Genomic DNA, 21738 nt, shown 5'->3' with positions numbered 1-21738 from the left:
CATAATACAGTACACATCTGAGAGGAACCCGGGAATTCGCGGGTACTCTCGGATCAAAATCAATGGTGCCCTGCCTCGAGACCGGCCTTGCGCTGGTGTGGAGTGTACGCATGACATCAGAAGATCCGATTCCGCTCGACCAAGACCCTATGCAGAGCTGGATCGGCGTTGCACACTCTGGGGGGTTATGTACTCTTGGTAGAGGTTTACTGTTGTAATAGCTGGCCCAATACGCAAGGAGAGAAAAATGTAACTAACTGCCCATCTTGGGGTTCGAACCTAGGACTCTGTATCCACACAAGCTCTACAAATAAATACTCTTTTACTGCGAAAAATATACTTTCTGTCAAAATGGAACTCCTACACTGTTACATAGCCTGGGAGAAAGTGGTCCACGTGATGTGCTAAGCTTAGTCTGAAATACAGTAGATTAGGTGGAACCACCTTCTGTAAAATAGCTAAGAAACAGGGAATCATTAGGAAAGACGTCCTATCGGATACACACAGACAGGTGTGGAAGTCAGGGAGAGAGGAAGAGTGTGTGTAAATAGATAGATAGATAGGTAGATAGATAGATAAACTCGGAGGGAGTCTAATGATCGGTTAAAACCGTGAAACTCAGAGTTACAGAAGAAACGCTTTTCGTCCCTCTCAAGTGTGTGTAGATAGATAGATAGATAGATAGATAGATAGATAGATACACACGAAAAAGAGAAATAGGTCCAGTTCAGTTTCACGCGTGAAACTTTGAGTCACGACAAATCCAAACTGGATCTATTTCTCTTTCTTCGTGTGAAACGCTCTGCACGTTGCCGGCAATTGCCAAAATTACTCCTTTGTAGATAGATAGATAGATAGATAGGTGGATGGATGGATGAAATGGAGGGAGGGAGGGAGGGAGGGAGAACTCACAGTAAACACCCAGTGTGAATGAGATTGACTTGACAGAGGCATCAGTAAAGGTAGCTTGGCATTGGTAAATGCCATCGTCATGCCTCTCTGGATCCTCGAGTGATAGCGTTGAGGACAGGACCCCACGTCCCGCGTAGCTCTGCACGTCAAGACGGCCGCCGAAAGAAGACGGCACGAGCTGTGTGGACTCTGCATCTAGCCATTTGTAGGTGCATGCCGGCATACAGGTGCATCTCAGTACAACATTGCCGGTTATGGTCTCGGAAGCGTTGAGACTTGTTTGCGAAGATGTTAACGTCCCAATGCCTGTACGGCAACACACAAAGGAGCAAATATGCATGTGAACACACACGGACATGTACACACACACATACACACAAACACACACACACACACACACACACATAATTATAGACTCATGTACACACACACAGACACATGTACACACAACCAACAACACACACACGCACACACACACACGCACACACACACACACACACACACATACACACACATGTACACACATGCACACACATGCACACACACACAACACACATACACACGCACGCATACACACGTCCACGGTTGCTCTAGGTGGAAACAACCTGCCATGCAAGCACACGCACACACGGTCCACTGTAACCTGAACATGACATGTCTGTCCCACAACAGGGTCACAGCATGACATACATGTATGTTCGAGCGCAGAGCTCCGCTCTAGACTGCTTCATGATCCCTTTCTTTGCTCACCTATAGCTCATCACTTCTTATACGGCTTTGGTATTATGGAAAGTTTGGATACCCCCATCGATAGGCGACAGCCTTTGGGGAATCATTTTAAGTAATTAACACAATAAACATTGCAAATTACAAATTGTCATTTCCGTGGCCCGTTCCAATGCTTACTCCGAGTGGCAGTGGTCGCTGGGATGAGAGTCACCGCATGAGATGTCGACGGAGCTGCGGTAGCGCTGCTTGGCATTACGGTCGCCCGCGCTGCTGTTGTTCCCAGCAAGCTAGTCGGCACGGTATCCGCAGTGACAGAGTCCGAGGTTGAACTGCCTGTCGTCGACACTCCGGTACCTGTTCATAAAGTGGACACGGGGCAGAGCACAAAGCACACCGTTCCACAACGATTGGACACACAGGAAAGCACCGGGTGTTTTTCTTTGGACTAATCTCCCGCCGGTGAACATCAGCATCGGACTGTTTGCCGTCTTTCGGACATTGCCACTCGCGCTTGACAATAGCAGCTGTCCACATGTGCAGTTGCACTGAGTCACGGTGTTCTTTTTGTGAACCCTCCTTCCCAGAAGCAAATGCTGCTTTTTATACATCGTGTAATTACCCAGCTTTATTTGCAAAAAATATGTAAAAATACATGTTCTCCCTCATTTTATAACGAGTATGGTTAGTACATAAACCCCGTTAGTAAAATAGAAATCTGAAATCCCCTGGCGATACGTGGTCTATACAACTGTTTACACGTCCGGTTACAACATAATTCGATAGTACATAAAATTCGATATAACGACCCTTTTCCCAGGTCCCTGGAGTGCTAAACCCTCAGTATAAGATAATATTGACCATGCAGGACCAAGGCCAAAACACATACTGAAGTAGGATAAAGCAGAAAGGAACAACGTATTATATCTATGTGTCGTAGATACGTACAATCTTTCGCATCCAAGGAAGAGCAATGTTGGAGATTTTCAATTATCTTATAACGAGTTGAAGCATCGATAATTATTGTTTATGTTGTATTGAGGGTAGCCCAGGTAAGTACGAATTAGTGCCTATTTCCAGGCGCGTAGCACTGCCATTGGAGGTGGTCCGGCCGGAGGGGCTTCGGGGGTCTCTCCGGGAAATTGTTTGAAATTAGGGTGCAAAATCCTGCATTCTGGGCACTTTTGGCCGTGGTCGGGCGAAAAAGTGGTCCGGCCAAAGCCTGACCGGCCGGACCGGCTGCTACGCCCCTGATTTCGCCTTTAGCTGCAAGTCCTATTACGAGATAAGTCTCATTACAACCTGTATTAGCCTTATCAGCAGATCATATGTCAAGGTCTTTTAATTAAATCCCTTTCCATGCCAGCCTGCTGCTACTACCACCGAGCATCCCGTAATGGCCGTATAGTCAATGTGATGAGCTAACCCTACTCAAAGCGGCAGGCATAGCTCCGAACGAAATACAATTCCAACTTCACCTCACCTCGGTGAATTCTCACAATCCACGGCTCGTTGGAAAGATCTGGATCAGAGAAGCCATTTGAGCGATTCACAGCTCAACAGGCATCTTAAGGTCAGGCCCTTGCACTTTACAAGTCACCCAGTGTGCCGGAAAATGAAGAATAACTGCCCCTCGCGTTTTCGCTCGCGTTCCTACTCTCACAATCAAGGGAGATTCACTATTCAACTGCGCTAGACAGCTGAGACTCAAGCCCTCCGTTGTTTGATGCTCATTACGCAGGTGCTGTGTCCAGGGAAATTCCCTAACACGCACCAATAGCGAACCAAAAATTGTACTGTTTGCCAAACAAATTTGCAAATCCTGGCCGTTCGATTGTCACCAATCGGTCATACTTTGTCCTGGCGCGAAGAACTTAAATCCCTGGAAAGCTCAGCTTAAGACCTTTCCAGCGATGCGTTGCTAGGAATCCGTTACCTTTCAACAGAATAATTGTGCGTACAACAAAATGACAGTTTGTACAACCAGCTATACAGTATGACCAGGTCTAAAAGCCACCTCTGATTTTGGCGACCACCTGCTTTTAAAACGACCGCTTTTCCATACACAGACAGTTCTACACGGAAACCGCACCGGATACAGCGACCACCTGCCTTGCGCGACCAGCAACCGACTTTTAGTGTACCGAGTGCCATATCTGAGCTGCACCCAGTGACCAAAACTAGCAAAAAGTGCTATCCCGGCTGGCAGGCTTGACTGCAACAGGGTTGAAATGCGCTCAGAAACAAGTGCATGCAGTCAACATAAGTGACAAGTGCATGGCAGTGCAGGGTGCGCTGCATGCACTTGAGTGGAGTGTGAAACTCACGGGTGCTTTGTTCGCACGAAAGTATTCCACGCTCCATTCCTGTCAAGATGAGTACATAGAAGTGCATGACTCCACAAGTGCTAGTAGTTTGACAGCATATTACAAGGTGGTGGAGCACCGTGTTCGGAAACAGTGTCCCCTGCTACAACCATCCATGGTTGGTAGAGCCCCGGTCTTGCGACCATCTGAACCGTATCCTGGGCTCAACCAACAGTGGATGGCTGGAGCAAGGGGCAATGCTTCCGAACACGGTGTTCCATCACCTGGTGATATGTTAAGAAAGGCTTCGCTCCCCACACCGGAGCTCGCGCTATTCCGCCGACTTCGTGTCCTCTGGATGGCAGTCGTGAGTCAGTCAAGTGTCAAAGTCAGGTCGACAGAATAGCGCGAGCTCCGGCGTGGGGAGCGAACCCTTTCTCACAAATCATCGCCGAAGTCGCAACCACTATTTCGTACTGTAATATGTTGTCAAACTAAAAGCATGTTTCCACAAAACAAGGTTTATCTGAAACTGAAGAACTAGTATGTACACGATCAGATATGTCGCGAATGCACGAGACATGGTTCGCGAATGCATGGGACCTGGTTCTAAAGATCACCTGGCTTTAACGACCGCTTTTGCATGCACCGTGGGGTGGTCGCATTGTTAAACCAGGTTTTACTATATGTATAAGCTAACCAGGTGATTATATGGGAAGTATAAACCTGTATACAAACCAAGGTGTAGGCGCAGCCGACGTTGTGTATTGGTTTATATTTCCCTCAATCAACTCAACAGGTAAAAATACGTTTATATGAGCCAGTCTGATCCGTTTAAAAATGAGTTTTATACCCAGTCTATACACCAGCCTATATTCTCTTCGTGTAAGTGTTGTAGGCCTAATTTACTGTATTAGTAAGGCCTCTGACGGGCACTGGACTCATCAGACACTGGACTCATCAGGCACTGGACTCATCAGACACTGGACTCATAGAACACTTGCAAAGGAGCCCGAAACGGCATCCGAATGAATTAGCTTTCAGAATCAGAATGCGGAACCGAAAATGGAACTGAACTGAATCTGAGTCAGAACCCGAATGAAAATGCTTAGACCAACCTCGTGGTTATCAGGCTGATTGAAGACTCTGGGGGATCTTCAACCAGCCAACCAGAGCATCTAGAATAATTATAGTATATTATAGTAGTTAATGATAGCTTGCATAGACCTCGGTCCTACCGGTAGGACCTACCGGTAGGACCATCATACACAGACATGCTGCATGGCCTCTGTTCTAACATTGACCTAAAACTTGACCCTAAACTGTTGCTCAGGGGCTAATGAAGGAGTCCACAAATTTTAGACGTGATCGCACAAGGCATAGTACGAAATTCCATGGTAACAGCAAATGGTAACCATGGGAACGGTGTATGGAATTATGCATTCCACTGCCTTGGCAGACTAATAAAAACATTAGTACCTCACCACGATTGATGTACCATGGTCAAAATTCACTTTGGACAGAGTTGCTAGCGCTCCGACAGGAGTATGTGCGGCCATTTTGACAATTGATAAAATTGCGCGTATGCAATGCACTGGACATGGTCTTGCATTTTGCGCCATTACTTTGCCTGACAAAGACCTCATCTCAACAATTGTTTCAAGAAATTTCTCAACCAAAAGCACTTTTGCAGCACGATTTCTTGGGTCCTACCGGTAGGACCCGTGGTCCTACCGGTAGGACGGCATGCAAGCTATCATTAAGAATCTAGGGGTGCTGGAATCTGGGAGGGGGTGTCTAAAGCTCCATATACATGTAGAAGATGTGTACAATACTTATGGTAACACTACAGTGCATTTCAAAACTATAGACGCGTAGGGTTTTCGAAATATTTCAAATTTGGCTGGAACTTTTTGAGAATAGTTTTCGGAATATTGCTCAGGATCGTAATACTATAATCTACAACATAAAAGCTTACAGGATCACCATACCAAGCGTATACAAACATAAACTTATCCTTTCAAGCAAGAGTACAATCATAGTACATAGCTTCACGTGCTCTTGTGCCAAAGCACATGGTCTTATGCCTTTAAAAGGAAGAGGTTATTTATGCCTTAAAGGGAAGAGAGTATTTATGCCTAAAAAGGGAAAAGGGTGTTATGCCTTAAAGAGAAAAGGGTGTTATGCCTCAGGCTGTACTCACACTACTTGAAAGGTTGACGCGAATGTCGCGTTCAAAACTGGACAAAAGTACTTGAAAAAGCCTTTCCAAGCACACTGCACTCCAGTGACGACTTGAAACATTCTTGTCAGCAAATTACCATGGAGAAACATGATTGTCATGTGGTAGTTTTGGAAATCCAGAGGCACGTGTCTTCAATTTTTTTGCGCTCGATCAACTTATTTGAAATTTTCAGTTCATGAGAAAATAGAAACAGTAATATCTTGCTTGGATCATGGAGTTCATTCGCCATGCCTCGCGAAGAAGTAGCACATCGTCGACGTCGACGGATGAAGAAGTTTCTCTCCACAGCTCGATGAACTTCTTCTCCAAATCGTCAGAAAACACTACGCGAGGCATAATGTTGGGACAAAAGCAATGGTACAAAAGAAATGCGACAGAAACGGCAATCAAAAACAACGGGAAGCTACTGGAAGAAAGAAGACGGAAAATACTCGGAAAAACACCAAAGAATTCAGAAATGACAGGCAAAAAAAGGAAACTACAAGTATATGTACAAGAGCAGTACGACCATGAGGAAACAAAGCATGAAAAATATTCTGGAGCCTTTCAACGTACAATAGTACTCCGGCCTCCTGACCTCACACAGCTTTCCAAACGGCTTGAAAGCAAAAAACCTCGTAGAAGAGGGTTCCGTTTCCCCTGAAACCTTTCAAGTGGCTTTCAAGGGCTTTTTTCATTTTCGCAACCGTCACCGTGGCAACATTCACACGTAAGTCACTTGTATGCGGTTTTTCAAATAGTGTGAGTACAGCCTAAAAGAGAAAAGAGAATTTATGCCTAAAAGGGAAAAGGGTGTTATGCCTAAAAGGGGTATTTTATGCCTTAAAAGGGTAAATATGCCTAAAACTAAGGGCATGTTCGATTGGTAGGATCGGGATCCCGATCCACCGGATCCAAATGTGACCTTTGTGCGTATATGGCGGGTAAAAATCATTTTTGTACACATTGTGGTACGCACACATGGATGGAGATAGAGCTTGTTGACTTTTTGTACGACGCACGCGATGAGTATGACGTTCACCTTTTTGGGTGCCTTGTGAGCGCCATTTTCAACATGGCAACAGTCAAGGTCCAAGATAAAGTGTTCAGTTGAATCTGAAGGATCCGAGGGATCCGAGATCTGGATCCCGATCCCGATCCTTACCAATCGAACATGCCCTAATACAACTTGCTACATAACTCCCCTCCTTCTTCAGTCATGTCCTCATGACTTAAAAACAAAAACAACAAAAATGATCTTTTAAAGACTTACCGTATTTCCTCGATTAATAGACCTGGTCTTTTTTTTTTTGAAGAGGGTTGGACCCCCGGTCTCTTATTTGGGCATGGTTCATTATTTGAGCACGGTCCACTATATTTTCTAGGGGTGAAACGGTTCCATGTTTTTCATGTTCGGGTACCCGAATGCCAGCATTGTTTCCCACGGTTCGGGTATCGGTTCCATGCACTCTTTTCTCCAGACCGACAAAATGCATTCGCGACAATTATTTTTTAGAAAAAACCATTTTTACGAGCAAGAATGAGACATCGGAGAGTCCAAGTGCGAAGAAGATAATGACCAGAGAACTCTTTGGAAGAGTGGGGATCGTTAGGTAAGACATTTAAAATCTTGAGTAGACGACGTGTACATGTATTTGTACAAGAACAAGATTTTTCGAGTTTCGGTTCGAAATTTGACGAAACGGGTACCCGATTCTTTTCAGCTGGCGGTTCCAAAACCGGTTCCTTACCCGAACCGTTTCACCCCTAATAATTTCCCGGACTGTGCTCAAATAATGAAAGAAAGCACTAGCCACTACAAAAATTGTAGTTGCGCAACCTAAAATCGCGTCCTTTTTTGATCCACCACATGCTTTCTTAGTGCGCATGCGCAAAGCGATGAACTCAAATAAGAGACCGGGTCTCTTATTCGGGCATGGTCTACTATTTTTCCGTGAGGCCTCTAGGAGGGTCTACTATTCGAGCACGGTCTATTATTCGAGCATGGTCCATTAATCGAGGAAATACGGTATGTTTTCCTACTTAAAACAAGATAAAAGGAGCTTTTCTGGCACAACAGGATTTTCATGCGGATTCCATTATTCAACCCATGTGAACACCATGTGCACTGCCGTACATTATTACCAGTGTGGGACATTTGGGCTATTACATTTCCATTAATAATTATCGAGCATATTCATTCAACCAAAGGGGAGGGCGGCGATTGTGCGGAGCACGAGCTGCTGCTGCTGCTGCGGGAGCTGCTGGAACTGCTGGGCTTTCGTCGTCAGGGAATGGGGTGAAGGGAGAGTGTGACAAGGGAGGTGCACTCTGTGCCAACGGCTGCACAGTGGGCGGTTGATTTTCTGTGGGCAAAGCGGGACCAGTTAAGAAGCACTTCTTCAATCGATTAAAGTGTACACGCGTAGAGGAACCGGTGTGATCAACTCGGACGAGGTCGTACACAGGATGGCGGTTGCTGCGAGCCTAAAACTGCACGGCCTGATGTTGTTTTGTTAGAGGCTTGTTGACAATCCGTACAACATTGTATATATGTACGTACAGACGCAGTTGTTGTCCCTGCCCTTCTGGAGGGTTTGTGCCCCTTTGGCACGTGTGTGCGGACCGCGCGCGGACTGCGCCGGTTGCGCATGCTTGCATGATTATCGTACATGTTCTTGTTGTTGTGCGCATGCTTGCATACTTATCGTACGCATTCTGGTTGTTTTGGGTGCCTTCTTCTTGAGACTCTCTTTGGAGCAACAACAATAATCTGTTCTCTGAGTGTGGCATCCGTGTGATATGAGATATCGAGAGTAATCAGAAGGGCTATCGTGCGAGGCAATAAAACCCCCCGACGACAATTGGCGCCCAACGTGGGGCTCGAACCCACGACCCTGAGATTAAGAGTCTAATGCTCTACCGACTGACATCCCAAACCAAAAGAAGCGTTGCTTACACTTGGCGATGGTTTTGTCGACTCCGCCGTGGCTTCCCCCAGGAAGGTCGTGTAGAGAAGATATGGCTGTGTTTACTAAGTCACCGGGCACAACTAGAAGTAGGTGATCTACGCCGTCGACGTCCTTCTGCCGCCATAGAAGTCCATCGGAGACCTGGAAGGTGTGTAGCTCAGCAGCAAATCGCCGGGTGGCGTTGGAAACACCTACTAGTTGGTTCTCTGGCGGCCGGACAAGAGATCCAGTCCCATTGTCGTACCAAGACAACACTTTCTGAATCTCAGAATCAGCGGACTGGGCGGTCCGTACATCAAACTCGATAAGAGCGGAAAATCAGGTTGAACAGTGATCTGGGGTAAGATCGCAGAGGCCAAATCGATGTCGTCATGTGTGACTACCTCAACCTCATCAGTCGCAATGTCAGCTTCGACAGGATAGCGGGATAATGCATCTGCATTGGCATGTTGCAACCCAGCACGATGAAGGATCGTGAAGTCATACTCGGACAGCTTCTCTAACCATCGTGCTCTACGACCTCGAGGTTCCGGCATTTTCATCAATTCTTTCAAGGCTGCGTGGTCTGTACGGATTTGAAAACGCTTTCCTAGCAAGTAGTGGCGATACTGATCAATGAACGTAAAACAGGCCAAGAGTTCACGATCGTAAGTGCTGTAATTCCTCTGCGCTTTGTTGAACACTTTGCTGGCATAAGCAATAACCGCGTCCTGACCGCCCTGCTGCTGGCTAAGAACTGCTCCCATACCACAACTACTTGCATCTCAGTACGAATCCTCAACTGGCTGCGAGTAACTCTTCGAGTTGGTGCCCCTGGCATTGCTTTAACAACTCTGCACCTCTTTGCTTTTCCGACTTGGGCTGGCCCAAGCCCAGCACATGCCGTCGATGCAGGAGTCGATTGTGCCGCCGCGCCAGACGAAACCTTGGACTGGGACAATGCTTCACGTGACCCAAACTCAGTAGACGCACATTTAGGAGGACGACCACGTCGAGGGCGAGAATCACGTGCGTGTACCGGGACTAACCTCAAGGGTACGTGCTGACGGATTCGTGCGCCAAGGTGCTGAACAGTTCTGCAAACATACCGACTACCACAGTATCGGCATTGAAAAAGTAGATGAGAATACTTGTGGATCTTTGCTTTTGCTGTAGCTCTATAAATTCCTGTATTTTGACAATTTTCCATTATTCCCTGTACTTACCCATGATGAGAAGGGAGCGAAAACGTTCGGTTACCAAATTGGCTTACTTGACTGTGTGGATTGCGTCGGTGCTGTCACCTTTTCTTTCGAAATTGGATACGCCTCCAAATTTTGTTCCTTACAATATTATTATCGATTTTGGTAAACCTTCATGACTTTGTTGTAGTGTGGCGATGACAGCAGAATTTGTTCTCTTTATAGCTATTATAAAATTGTTGTCTCCGCGTCGATTATTTATATATCCAATATTTTCCTATTATTATTTTTTCGGCAACGCAGATGATGATGATATTCTCTTCACAGAAGTACTATTCCATATGAAAAATACATGTACAAGTCCGGAGTGTTGTCGAGGGGAGAGAATTTAAGTTTAAGATAGGCCGCGGTGTATAGTGCACATACCTTTAAATTTTGATGCATACATGGCACTGTGACGCCGAGACCCATGGTCGGCAGAGTCCATGTATTTCGTCAGCACAGCTATTAACTGGCATTGTGGATAGCGCTTACCCAGTCCAATGTACATGTACTTTTTGTCTTTCAACATGATTTGTAGGTTTGTGTTCTCCTTAAAAAAATAAAAAAATAAAACTACGTTGTGAATGACGGCCAAGCAGCTGACACTAAGGAAACACACACACACACACACACACACACACACACACACACACACACACACACACACACACACACACACACACGCATACACGTGTCCATAGCATGGAGGTGATTGCATGGCCGTTTGCTGTATGCACCGCTTCAGTGAAGCATGTGCACGCAGGGTGCGTTCGATTACTGCCACGAATCGATTCGTGAATGGAATCTCGCCGTTTGATTTCATGCCATGAGCCCTGGAATCGGTTCGGAATGCACTCGCCCTGTTCACACAGATTGATGTGAATGGCTAGGGGCGATTCATGAATGGATTCAACATCGATTCGCGGCGGGCATAATCGAACGCACTCACTGAAGCTTGAGTTCGGAGCAAACGTCCGTAACATGGCCAAACCCATGCTTCAGGCAGACAGACATCTTTATAACCTTCTACATGATTTTAATCATTTTATACATACATTTTCATTTACTCTTCATCATTTTGTCGGAACTAGGTCTCCGGAACTGGTGAGAAGGCAGAAATGCCTGTTACTTGGTGAAGTAAAATAAATTAAACAAACAAACAAACACCTGGCAAAGCCGTACCTGGTCCTGAGGACGCTGTTGCCTGCGCTGTGTCAGACGGCACCGTACTGGGGAAGTTTCCGCTGGACGCTTCAGTCGTCTCCGCCTGCGTTGGGTCAGGCATCTGCGTGGGAGTGGTCGGAGCCGGAGTCGTCGGGGCAATGGGAGGATCTGCAGGCGGACAGTGAAAACATATCGCACACCATCATCTGCAGTAAGACGGCGCTCGGATCTGATTCATCAGACCTTGCATTACGTAGCTGAGATTCACTGTCACAGTGCATCACATGCCTGATTCTCTGCTCTTAGCATCTACTAGTAGTTCTGTCGCAATGAGTATCATGTGACACTCCGAGGGCTGTACACACGCGCGTTGGCGCGCTTTTTGGGTTGTCTTCACATGCAGAAGAGCTGTTGCTTTGAGCTGTGCTTTTGGACAGAAGAAGTTAGTTTACCAGAAAAGCCGTCCGTCTTTCGTGACCGTCACATGAGTGTGAACAGACGAGAAGAAAACGAATGTGACGCACTTCATGCCTCGAGCCTTTGTTGCCGTACACATTCACAGATATCTGCACAGAGAACATGAGGCTCACCAATAGGATTGGCACTAGTAATCATTCACTTGCATGCAGGGGCGTCGCACACGGTACGGTCACTACGGTATTGACCGTACCACTTTTTGCCCCAGATACCCCGTGAATCAACAAAATACACTGATCTGGGATGTAAAATTCCAAATATTTCGGCTCCGCCACCCCTCCTCCACGAGTAAATTGTACTTCAGATGGCCGACCGTACCACACTAAAATACCTTCCGACGCCCCTGCTTGCATGCCATATCCATGTTACTACATGCAAACTCTGTGCATGCGTGTTAAGCACAATGTACTGGAGACCAACACTTCGGTTGGTTTGCACTCACACAAAATCACTCGTATGCTCACAATCTACGCTAGCAAGGCATGTTCGGCGGACCTACCGACAATATTGACGCCGAATCGCTCGGTCGCTGGCCCGTTTGTGCACAGATACTCGCAGGCGTGTGCAAACCGTGCCACCGGCACTCCCAGTACGTACAGCGTGGCTGATCTGTCGGAGAGATACAGCGAGTGCAGGTGGATACTCCCGTTGGCAACGGCCGCGCTGAACCACGTCACGCAGCTGCCCGTGACGTTCCAGGCCACGGGACGATCCGGCGCTAAGCAGGCCAGAGTGAAGCTGCTACCGTTGGTGACATTCCGCAGATGACTGCCGATGCGGGTTAAGTCCTCACTACCTGCACACAGCAGCAAAAACATACATTCACGGTTCGGAGTTTTCCGCATCCGCAGGAACTCCACCACCCTACCCTGTATGGTTCACAGCGGCAACATCGTGCCAAGCGCTAGGGAGAAGAGGCAATGAGGTGCCGCTGTGCCAAGACTGTCACGAAACAAGGGAATTTCACAAATGGCGGTACTGCGAGGTCTGCTTTCGTTTCACGAATATTCGTGTATAGTGCTGCAGCGCTGCCGACAGTGCTGTTTGCAAGACGTGTTTAACATGAGTAGAGGGCTGGTTGGTGGGCGTGATCTACAGTGGCATATTCTCATTCCACTAAAAGCTCAAGTACAGAAACATATATTGTACAGCCTACGCCTTGAAAAACCCACCCCTTACCCCGTCAAGGCCGGAGCAGATGGTATCCTCTGAACTTTCTTTCGAAATTTAGAGCCCAAATCAGTGCCTTTTAACCCTTTCGCTGCTGGCCTAGTTTTCCCCCTGCCGGCTAAGCTTTCAGCGCACTTGCCTTCATTTCAGGCCCTGCATGCACGTCGCCGAGCAAAATCTTTCGCCATGTTTGCATCTATTGATGTATTTCCACGATCTATGGCTTGTTGGAAAGGCCTGAGCCAAGCGAAGACTCTCTGGCAGTTCTCAGCTCCATAAGCATGCCAGCGTCACATCTATGCAGACCATCTGGTAAAAGGAGAGCGATCGCTCTCGCGCGCCTTCGCTCTCCTTATTTTCTTTTAGGGCGCACTTTTCGTCGCGCGCCTTGAGAATTTCGAGCGCATCCGCATCACTATGAAGTTCTGAAAACACTCAATATTTCGTAACTCGGCTTTCCCTGAGCGGAATCGAGTAATCGAAAGGACTATTCGCATTAGAAAGATCTCAGCTGTCGGCTTCAACAAATCGGAAGTCAATCCGAGGTCCAATAGTGGAGTTACGGCACTCGCAAGGTATTTTACGTACCGTTGCAAATTTTCACTTCCGCACTTGGGCGGCAATCATAGATTCATAGTATTTTTGCATAAAGCCTAGGATTTCCCTCTGTTGCGTGACAGTGCGGGCATGCATAGACCTGTGTGACGCCAGGCACAGGTCTTTAGCGGTCAGCTACGGAAGGAAGGAGCGCTCTACGATGAATACTATTACTACAAAATACCATGGATCTTAGCGAATTGTCTCAATTTCCCATTGCGTGTGCCTGTCCCTGATGAAGGGAAACTAAAGCTGTGGTCCGAACAGCTTTCATTTGTAGTGCGTACAGCGATTTTCCAGAACGAATTTGGCAGCTATTGGGTATTGAATCCGATTGGGGTATGGCAAGATATTGAAAAAAAAAACCGTATTGTGCTCGCCTTGGATAGATTAGGCGAGCGACTTTTTTTGGGGGGGGGGGGGCGGGGGGGGGGGGGGGGGAGGGGGGGGGGAACTGCTCTCCCACCACTCTCCTTGAGAGGATAGCGAGAGTGATTGTTCACTCTCCTGGATTTTTCTTACACGAAGGTCTGTCTATGTGCTCTAGAAGAAGCCCTTACATGTCCAAGAATCGCTAAACAACTTCATAATACATTTTCGCTCGCCATCTCTCTCAAACTAAACCAAACTTCACGATTCAAACTGCGCTGCAAAGCTGAGATCCAAGCGATTTGTTTGATGCCCCACACACATGCGCTGTAGCAAAGGGAAATCTCCTAAAAAAAAGCGAGTCGCGAGCAAAAAGTTTGAACTGATGGCCAGAAAGCGTATTTTTGATTTTTTGCAATTCTATTCGTCATCGCTCACTCAAATCTAGTCCTCTCGCAACGCACTTTATATCACTGGAAAGCTGAGCTCAATACCTTTCTAACGGTATATCGTTTGTGAAAATCGGCCGCCGTTGACATGAGTTACGACAGTTTGTACAGTGACATATGCACTTGGTACTATTGCGTGGGCCGTGGAGCGAGATATCTCATCATCCGCCGTTCAGGCACACTTTACAGAGCGAGATATCTCGTCATTAGCACTGAAAGGGTTAATGATTCACAAGGTATCCGAGGCAAGGAGTGGTACGGTCAATACCGTTGCGACTGTAGCGTGTCTGGCGCTCCTGCTACCATCAGCGTTAACTTGGAGTCTCACAACCAATAACAAGAGGATGAAAAAAGTTTTAATAGTGCGTGAACGTGAATGTCGGAGTTAAAACCCTGTTTCTCATCCTCATATTATTGGTTAGACTAGCTCTGTCTTTCGAAAGAGAGCAGCACTCCATTGGACAGCCTGGAACCTCTCTGTTTTATACTCAGGGTCAAACGGGTGTACCTTTAACTAACGAACGGGTAATTTTCTTAACGGGCGGGTTAACGGGTACCCTTTAGCAGCCATGTTTAATTTTTTGCGCAATTTTCACATAAATCAATATTTTAATTCATCTGTTCTCGGCTTGCATTTTGATATCACATTGTGTCTCCACAATGATAACAGGTTAGGAAGCTTAGATGCTGAATTCATTCGCAAACAAAACCCAGATTTACGCATTCAGAAAGAGAAAAAAGGCACCAAACTCAGACTGCTTGTTGGAATACGAGAAGACAAGCTCTTGCCTCAGAAGAGCTAGCAGTATTCCCGAGGCGCCAAGCCTCCCTATCAGGCTGCAGATCTTCAGATTGTGTCGACGATTTCGAAACACCTTCCCAGAATTGAAAGCTTCCCTACTCGACAAGCAGGCTAACCTTGCATGTACAGTGATATAGCTGCACGCCAGGCGAGTAGCCCCCCTAGGTTCAGCATGCACATAATGACCATGAATGACATACACCAGCCATCCTTCACACATGCGGCCATGCCCCCCCCCCCCCCCCCCCAGGGGATCAGCTACGCCCCGAGTCACACGTTGCCATGGCGGGCACTCTTGGCACTATGTACCGTCAAAAGTGCTTCACAACAGCATGCCCATCTTATCCCTATAATATGTTGAGGGTAGGAAAGTGCCGAAATGTTGTGTAGTAGCGGAACTGGTTCGGATGTGCAGCACTGTGGGAATGGGCGTGTCCACCCAAATTCCCTATTCCGAGATGAAGCTGCAGGAAGCCTCAACCCTTCTTCAGACATGGCCCTCCAGTCTGTTCCGCCTAAAGATGCCTGACTGCACCAGGAATGGGGGTACTAGTGTAGAAAAAGTGGATTGTTACCTTGGCCGTCTGGAGCTTGGGTTGGCGGAGGCGTACCTGAAATGACCATACAAACGTACATGTACAAAGGACACGTATACGCGATGAGTCGACGAGGAGACAACAGTTTTTTAAAACTGCTATGAACATCATCAAGGAACGATGTGTTGTCCCTAAGAATGTTTATATTCTTTGTTCAGCACTCAGTGATGTGCTCTAGCTGATGACCATCACAAGAAAACGTTCCTAAGTTAGATACAAGATATCGCTTCTTGATGATATTACTATGAGACTCTCTATAGAAAATTCGATTTGTTTAGACAAAATTCGATTTCGTTCCTATTTAAATATTTGTTTCACCCTTAGAAATAATTCAGCATTTTGAGAGAATATTCGTTATTCGTTCGTTACGGGTATTCGTTCGTGTGTGAAATAGAATATTCCTTGCAGCCCTAGGAGAAGATGCAGGATACCATAGAATCACCGTGCACTTTATCTTGTCCATTGCAACATGTACCGTAAAGTACAACCCAGAGCGCCCCGTCTCGCGAGAGCGCCCCACCTTGATTTTACAGCCAGGGAAAGGAAAATCGTATGGCACAGTCCCACGAAGTTTGTACGGTGTGAGAACCTTAGTGTACTAAGGTCACACTAAGCAGGTTTTTGTGTGGAGCTTGTGTACGCTGGAAGGTATGGATTGTCTGCAGAACATGCAATATGTGTACAAAGTTCGTGTCGTATGACCTACAGACAGGAGACCACCTCCACAATACGACAGCGAAAGGACGAGATGGTGGGGCGCTCTGGCGGTACTTTACGTTACACACACTCGAGAACAGTGGAGAAGGAGAAACAGGAGGGGAAGACGAGGGGAGGGCGACGGGAGGGCGAGGGCGCTGATGACAAAGAGGATGAGGAGAGAAAGAGAGAGGGAGGGGGGGGGGGGATTTCCATTTATAAAGACAGGTAGGTCTGAAAATGATGACGGAGACCTCTACAACAGGTTATTTATGCCTAAAACCAGGCCCATGACTTAACAACCACGTTGTCAGTCTAGACATTTTGTAATGAGATGAAAGCAGAAATGATCGGAAATAAATTCACGGTTAGCGTTAGACTTGGCTGGAGGACGAGTTTTGCGCATCCGCAGGGACACAACCACCCTCTGTGGATCAAAGCGCAGGTGCAGCTCCTAAGGGTGCGTCCACACTCACGGGACGGGCTGGCGGGACGGGATGGTTGTCATGATAGCAGGGTCACGGGATCCCGAAACTAGGTCGTGTGATCCACCCGCCAGCTTCCCGCCAACGTTACTTTCACTGTTCTGCTGCTGTACCGACACTTGAAACACGTGAAAGAATCTTCTTTGCTTTTCCACAACCTCCAATGCGGACACTAAACCGTCATGTCCACGTACATTCTACAAAACGTAGCGCGAACAAACTGCTATGCCTGCTGTGTGTTTTCCATGGACTGTGTTGCTACTTCTACCCATGGCGTGTTTGTATGACTCTTCGCTTCTAACAAAACGTGTTGAGTGCCATACAAATCATGTGCTGAGTCTGCTGAGGTCTTCTGACGTAATGCTGCATAATGGTAGGTACGAAGCGGAGTTGCCCTTGACTAGAAGTTTCATTGCTAAATGGCCAATCATCAGACAAAATAGTGAACTGCAGTAGTGCAATACCTACTACTTCCTGGTCTGAACAAGGTTTGCTACTGTGCGCGATGTGCAGAGTTGCACATGTGTTGCGGATTTCGTCTCGTATTGATTTACGCATGTCGTTGTATTTGGTTCTTGTCTGGTGGAGTCCAGTGTCTGGTGTCATATATGGTCTAGGTGTACGCGTGAGTATGGTGTGATGTGTGACGTTTATGGTATGTGGTGCATGCAAGAGTACGCGTTGTCAGAGTGTGAGGAGGTGCTTCCGTCTGTGTGAGAGTGACTGTCAAGTGAATGCTGTACATGCGCAGTGCTAGTTTGGTCTGGGAATGAGAGTCATGTGTGATTCGTCCGTGGTCTGGTTGTCTTGGTCTTGGTCATGTGTTCTGTACGTATTAGTCCCTGATTGGTCGTCCCGATTTGTCGTCGCAATATTACTGCTTGTTCTTGTTGTTTTCTTTGAGTCTTTTCCCGGGAGTCTTCCCGTTGTCCTTTTTGTCGTCTCCAAGTTTGTCTCTCTCCTCCTGCGCCCTCGTCATTTCTTGGTATAATATAAGTATTGAAGATACAATCAAGAGTTTGCGTTGTTGTGTGGCGGGGGCCAGGGGGAGAAGCCTTCTTCACATGTGATCAGCGGTCCGCGTATTACGGTCTCTCTCGAACCAGCTGCAGACCACGATCGAAATTTTTGAGGGGGGTGCTTTGGTCTATGCCCCTGGGAGGTGAGTAGATCAGACCCACCACAAAGAATTAAAAAGAAAGAATGAAATGAAAGCCTGCTCACAAACCCGCGCCTGGAGAGAGAGAGAGAGAGAGAGAGAGAGAGAGAGAGAGAGAGAGAGAGAGATAGAGAGTCTGTGTGTGTGTGTGTGTGTGTGTGTGTGTGTGTGTGTGTGTGTGTGTGTGTGTGTGTGTGTGTGTGTGTGTGTGTGTGTGTGTGTGTGTGTGCGTCAATCCTTTTTCTGCACCTTGTCCTCACCCACTTACTGAGGTGTGGTGAGCCCATAAGTGGGATCATTTTCAAGTCCACCCAGAGTTTTGGGGATTTCAGGGGTGTCGGCCGTTGGGCGGTTCAATAGCCAATTGAGTTATCTTTCCAAGATTGCTTTTGGGTCTCTCTCCCCTCTCCCGGGGAGACCCACATGACAAGTTTTGGCAATGAGCACCAAGTACAAGTACAAGTACAAGTGTGTGTGTGTGTGTGTGTGTGTGTGTGAGAGAGAGAGAGAGAGAGAGAGAGACATGCACCCCCACATTCACGAACGCTTGCACATGCATATGCATATGCACACACGCGTGCACGCGCACGCACGCACACACGCACACATACATCCCCCAACACACACACACACACACAACACACGTATACACACACATTATACACGCACACACACACACACACACACACACACACACACACACACACACACACACACACACATACACACATACACACACGCACAGGCACGCACATCCCCTCCCCTCCCCCCCCCCCCCAACATAGATACAAACACAGATAATGATATGTACATACACACATAACGCTACACACTCACCCACGGTGACTGTGATATTCTCTGCTGTACCAGGTGTTGTTCCCCTTGTGGTATTCAGCAAGCTCAGAAAACTACAGCTGAGTGTACACGACTGGGTCATACTACGCAGGTGAAGCACGCTGAATGAAGTCTGAATTTCCGCTGAAGAGAACGTGTGAATATCGGCCTTACTAGCAATAAACTGGGGCTGGCATGCTTGCAGCGTTGTCCAGCGGATTGGTGGCGCATCTAGGGAGTTTGCGCGACAGCCAATCGTCACGTCTCCGTTTGACGCCACCGTCACATTCTTGCTGGAGACAATCAGATCAATGTCGGCTGGCGAGAAAAAAAGGCGGACAGAAAGAGGAGGGATCAAACCGAGTGTCAGATCACAAGCCAATCTGTGTGGGAGACTACAAATTCCACTTGGTACTGCTCCATGTACACGTGGGCGACGAGAAAACAAAAAAAGGTAACGCCAAGAGTACATAACCCCCCAGAGTGTGCAACGCCGATCCAGCTCTGCGTAGGGTCTTGGTCGAGCGGAATCGGATCTTCTGATGTCATGCGTACACTTCAGACCAGCGCAAGGCCGGTCTCGGGGCAGGGCACCATTGTTTTTGATCCAAGAGTACCCGCGACTCCCCGGGTTCCCCTCAGATGTGTACGGTATTATGACGCAAAGATCCGATTCCGCTCGACCAAGACCCTATGCAGAGCTGGATCAGGCGTTGCACACTCTGGGGGGTTATGTACTCTTGGTAACGCTGAAAGTTAATGAATGGACAGTAGTAGCTCACTGCATAGTAGTAGTAGTAGTAGTGCATAAATGTCTAAAACATTCAAGAGACGCATAGACAGTTATGGAACTTCACTCCTCAACTCCAAAATGGTCTCTTTACTGCGATTCGAATTTATATCACACCAAATTGTCGGGAAGAAATCATTCTGGAGTTGAGGAGGCGAGCGGTGAAGCTGAGGAGCGAAGTTTCATAAATGTGGAAGTGGCTGCGCTGGAGTTGGCGGACAATTCGACGCCTATAGCCTGTCTATGCATGAGTGCTTACAGAAGCCACCGGAATCAGGAGGTCCACCTCCATCGCCGCCGCCGCCATCGGGTAGCACCATACCTGAAGGTGTTTGTGTGTTTGATGAAAAAAAACCGACAGGCGTACCCGTGAATTACACATGAACATACATGTACGTGCACGTGCACACACACACACACACACACACACACACACACACAAACAAACACACACAAACAAACACACAAACACACGCGTGCGCTCATGCGCAAGTGCACAAAAGCATGCGTACACACAGGTGCACATGTACAGCAAGCACGCAGTCGTCACACACATACACACAGAGAGACGAACACACATGCACACACGTTGCAAGCAGACACACACACACACCCACATATTATATACACTGTGGTGCCTCCTTTGCACCATGGCTGGTAGCTCGGCCTATTTAGCTCGTAGCTGTACTGATGAGGCCTTTATGGCCGAAACAGCTTGCTGTCTACAGCATTGGGCACACACATATATATATAAAGGGACAGTGAGTTGGTTCAGGAGAGAGACTGTCTGGATCCAGGAGAAAGGTAAATTTTGATAAACAACAGTACACATTGGCCGAAAGTACGGCACACTTACTTGTGACAGCTCCTGAAGTATTAGCTGAAAAGCCAATGCAGACGGAGATATGAGCGCGTGCACAAACATGTGCATGAACACACACACACAGAAACACACACGAGCGTGCGCGCACGCATCCACGCGGGCAGCCACAAATGGGAAAACACAGACACGCAGTGGTTTATTTTTCACCTAGCTGTGCGTTTGTGAAACCGTACCCTGAACGATATGGTCAACATGGCTATATCAGTTGTAGATTGCTGTGAAAACTGTCCAAGGCAACCACCACTCATGGTAGCCTAGCATGTGTGTGTGTGTGTGTGTGTGTGTGTGTGCGCGTGCGTGCATGCGTGTGTGTGTGTGTGTGTGTGTGTGTGTGTGTGTGTGTGTGTGTGTGTGTGTGTGTGTGTGTGTGTGTGTGTGTGTGTGTGTGTGTGTTAGGGATTCACTGGCCAGAAAAACCACTTCATAGCTGTGTGGTGTAGACCAGGCTGAATAGTGGCGGTCAATTCTTCAGCCTTGCAAGCTGTTGAATGGTGCAATCCCAGCACAAGCTGCTATGGCTTCTGCTGTAGCATCGCTATCATCGCCTCTGGCGATGGGCGTCAAATGGTCACATGGTGTGTTTGGTGTCCATTGAGCTATGAAGCCGAGACCTCTGGCCGGCTGAGCTTAATGGGCCCCACCACCACACTCCATTATTCACCCCAGTGTCTGGAGATCATGTGGATTTTGTAGAGAGAAAGAAAAATGTGATCCTCGTGTCCCTGTGGCCTCCTTGTCCAGGGTAACTTGACTGGAAATGACATCTGTCTAGATTAAACGGCCGCAAGGTGGTCGCCTTGTCAGAGTGGTCGCCTTGACAGGTTTTTTCTGCACAAGTCGGTGACCCGTGATCTGTGCACACGGGCGCTATGCTAGAAACTTGCACGGCGAGCACGTCCAGAAA

The 21738-nt window shown here is 47.5% G+C and overlaps 1 protein-coding gene across 1 annotated transcript in view; it reads right to left on the bottom strand.

The window, feature by feature from the left end:
* The window catches only part of LOC135827395 (mucin-2-like), a 37081-nt gene that overhangs the window by 13102 nt on the left and 2241 nt on the right, over positions 1-21738 (bottom strand). The window contains exons 3-10 of the mRNA XM_065339889.1: positions 20808-20831; positions 20211-20273; positions 19165-19479; positions 15967-16002; positions 12504-12800; positions 11546-11695; positions 1819-1995; positions 913-1218 (exon numbers count right to left, since the gene is read on the bottom strand). Of these exons, the coding sequence (XP_065195961.1) occupies positions 913-1218; positions 1819-1995; positions 11546-11695; positions 12504-12800; positions 15967-16002; positions 19165-19479; positions 20211-20273; positions 20808-20831 (1368 nt within the window). The remainder of the gene's footprint in view (positions 1-912; positions 1219-1818; positions 1996-11545; positions 11696-12503; positions 12801-15966; positions 16003-19164; positions 19480-20210; positions 20274-20807; positions 20832-21738) is intronic.

This window comes from Sycon ciliatum, chromosome 11 (assembly GCF_964019385.1).
Source record: "Sycon ciliatum chromosome 11, ocSycCili1.1, whole genome shotgun sequence".
NCBI classification, from domain to species: domain Eukaryota; kingdom Metazoa; phylum Porifera; class Calcarea; order Leucosolenida; family Sycettidae; genus Sycon; species Sycon ciliatum.
Note: the sequence above shows the minus strand (reverse complement) of the source record. Positions and strands in the feature narration are given on the sequence as shown.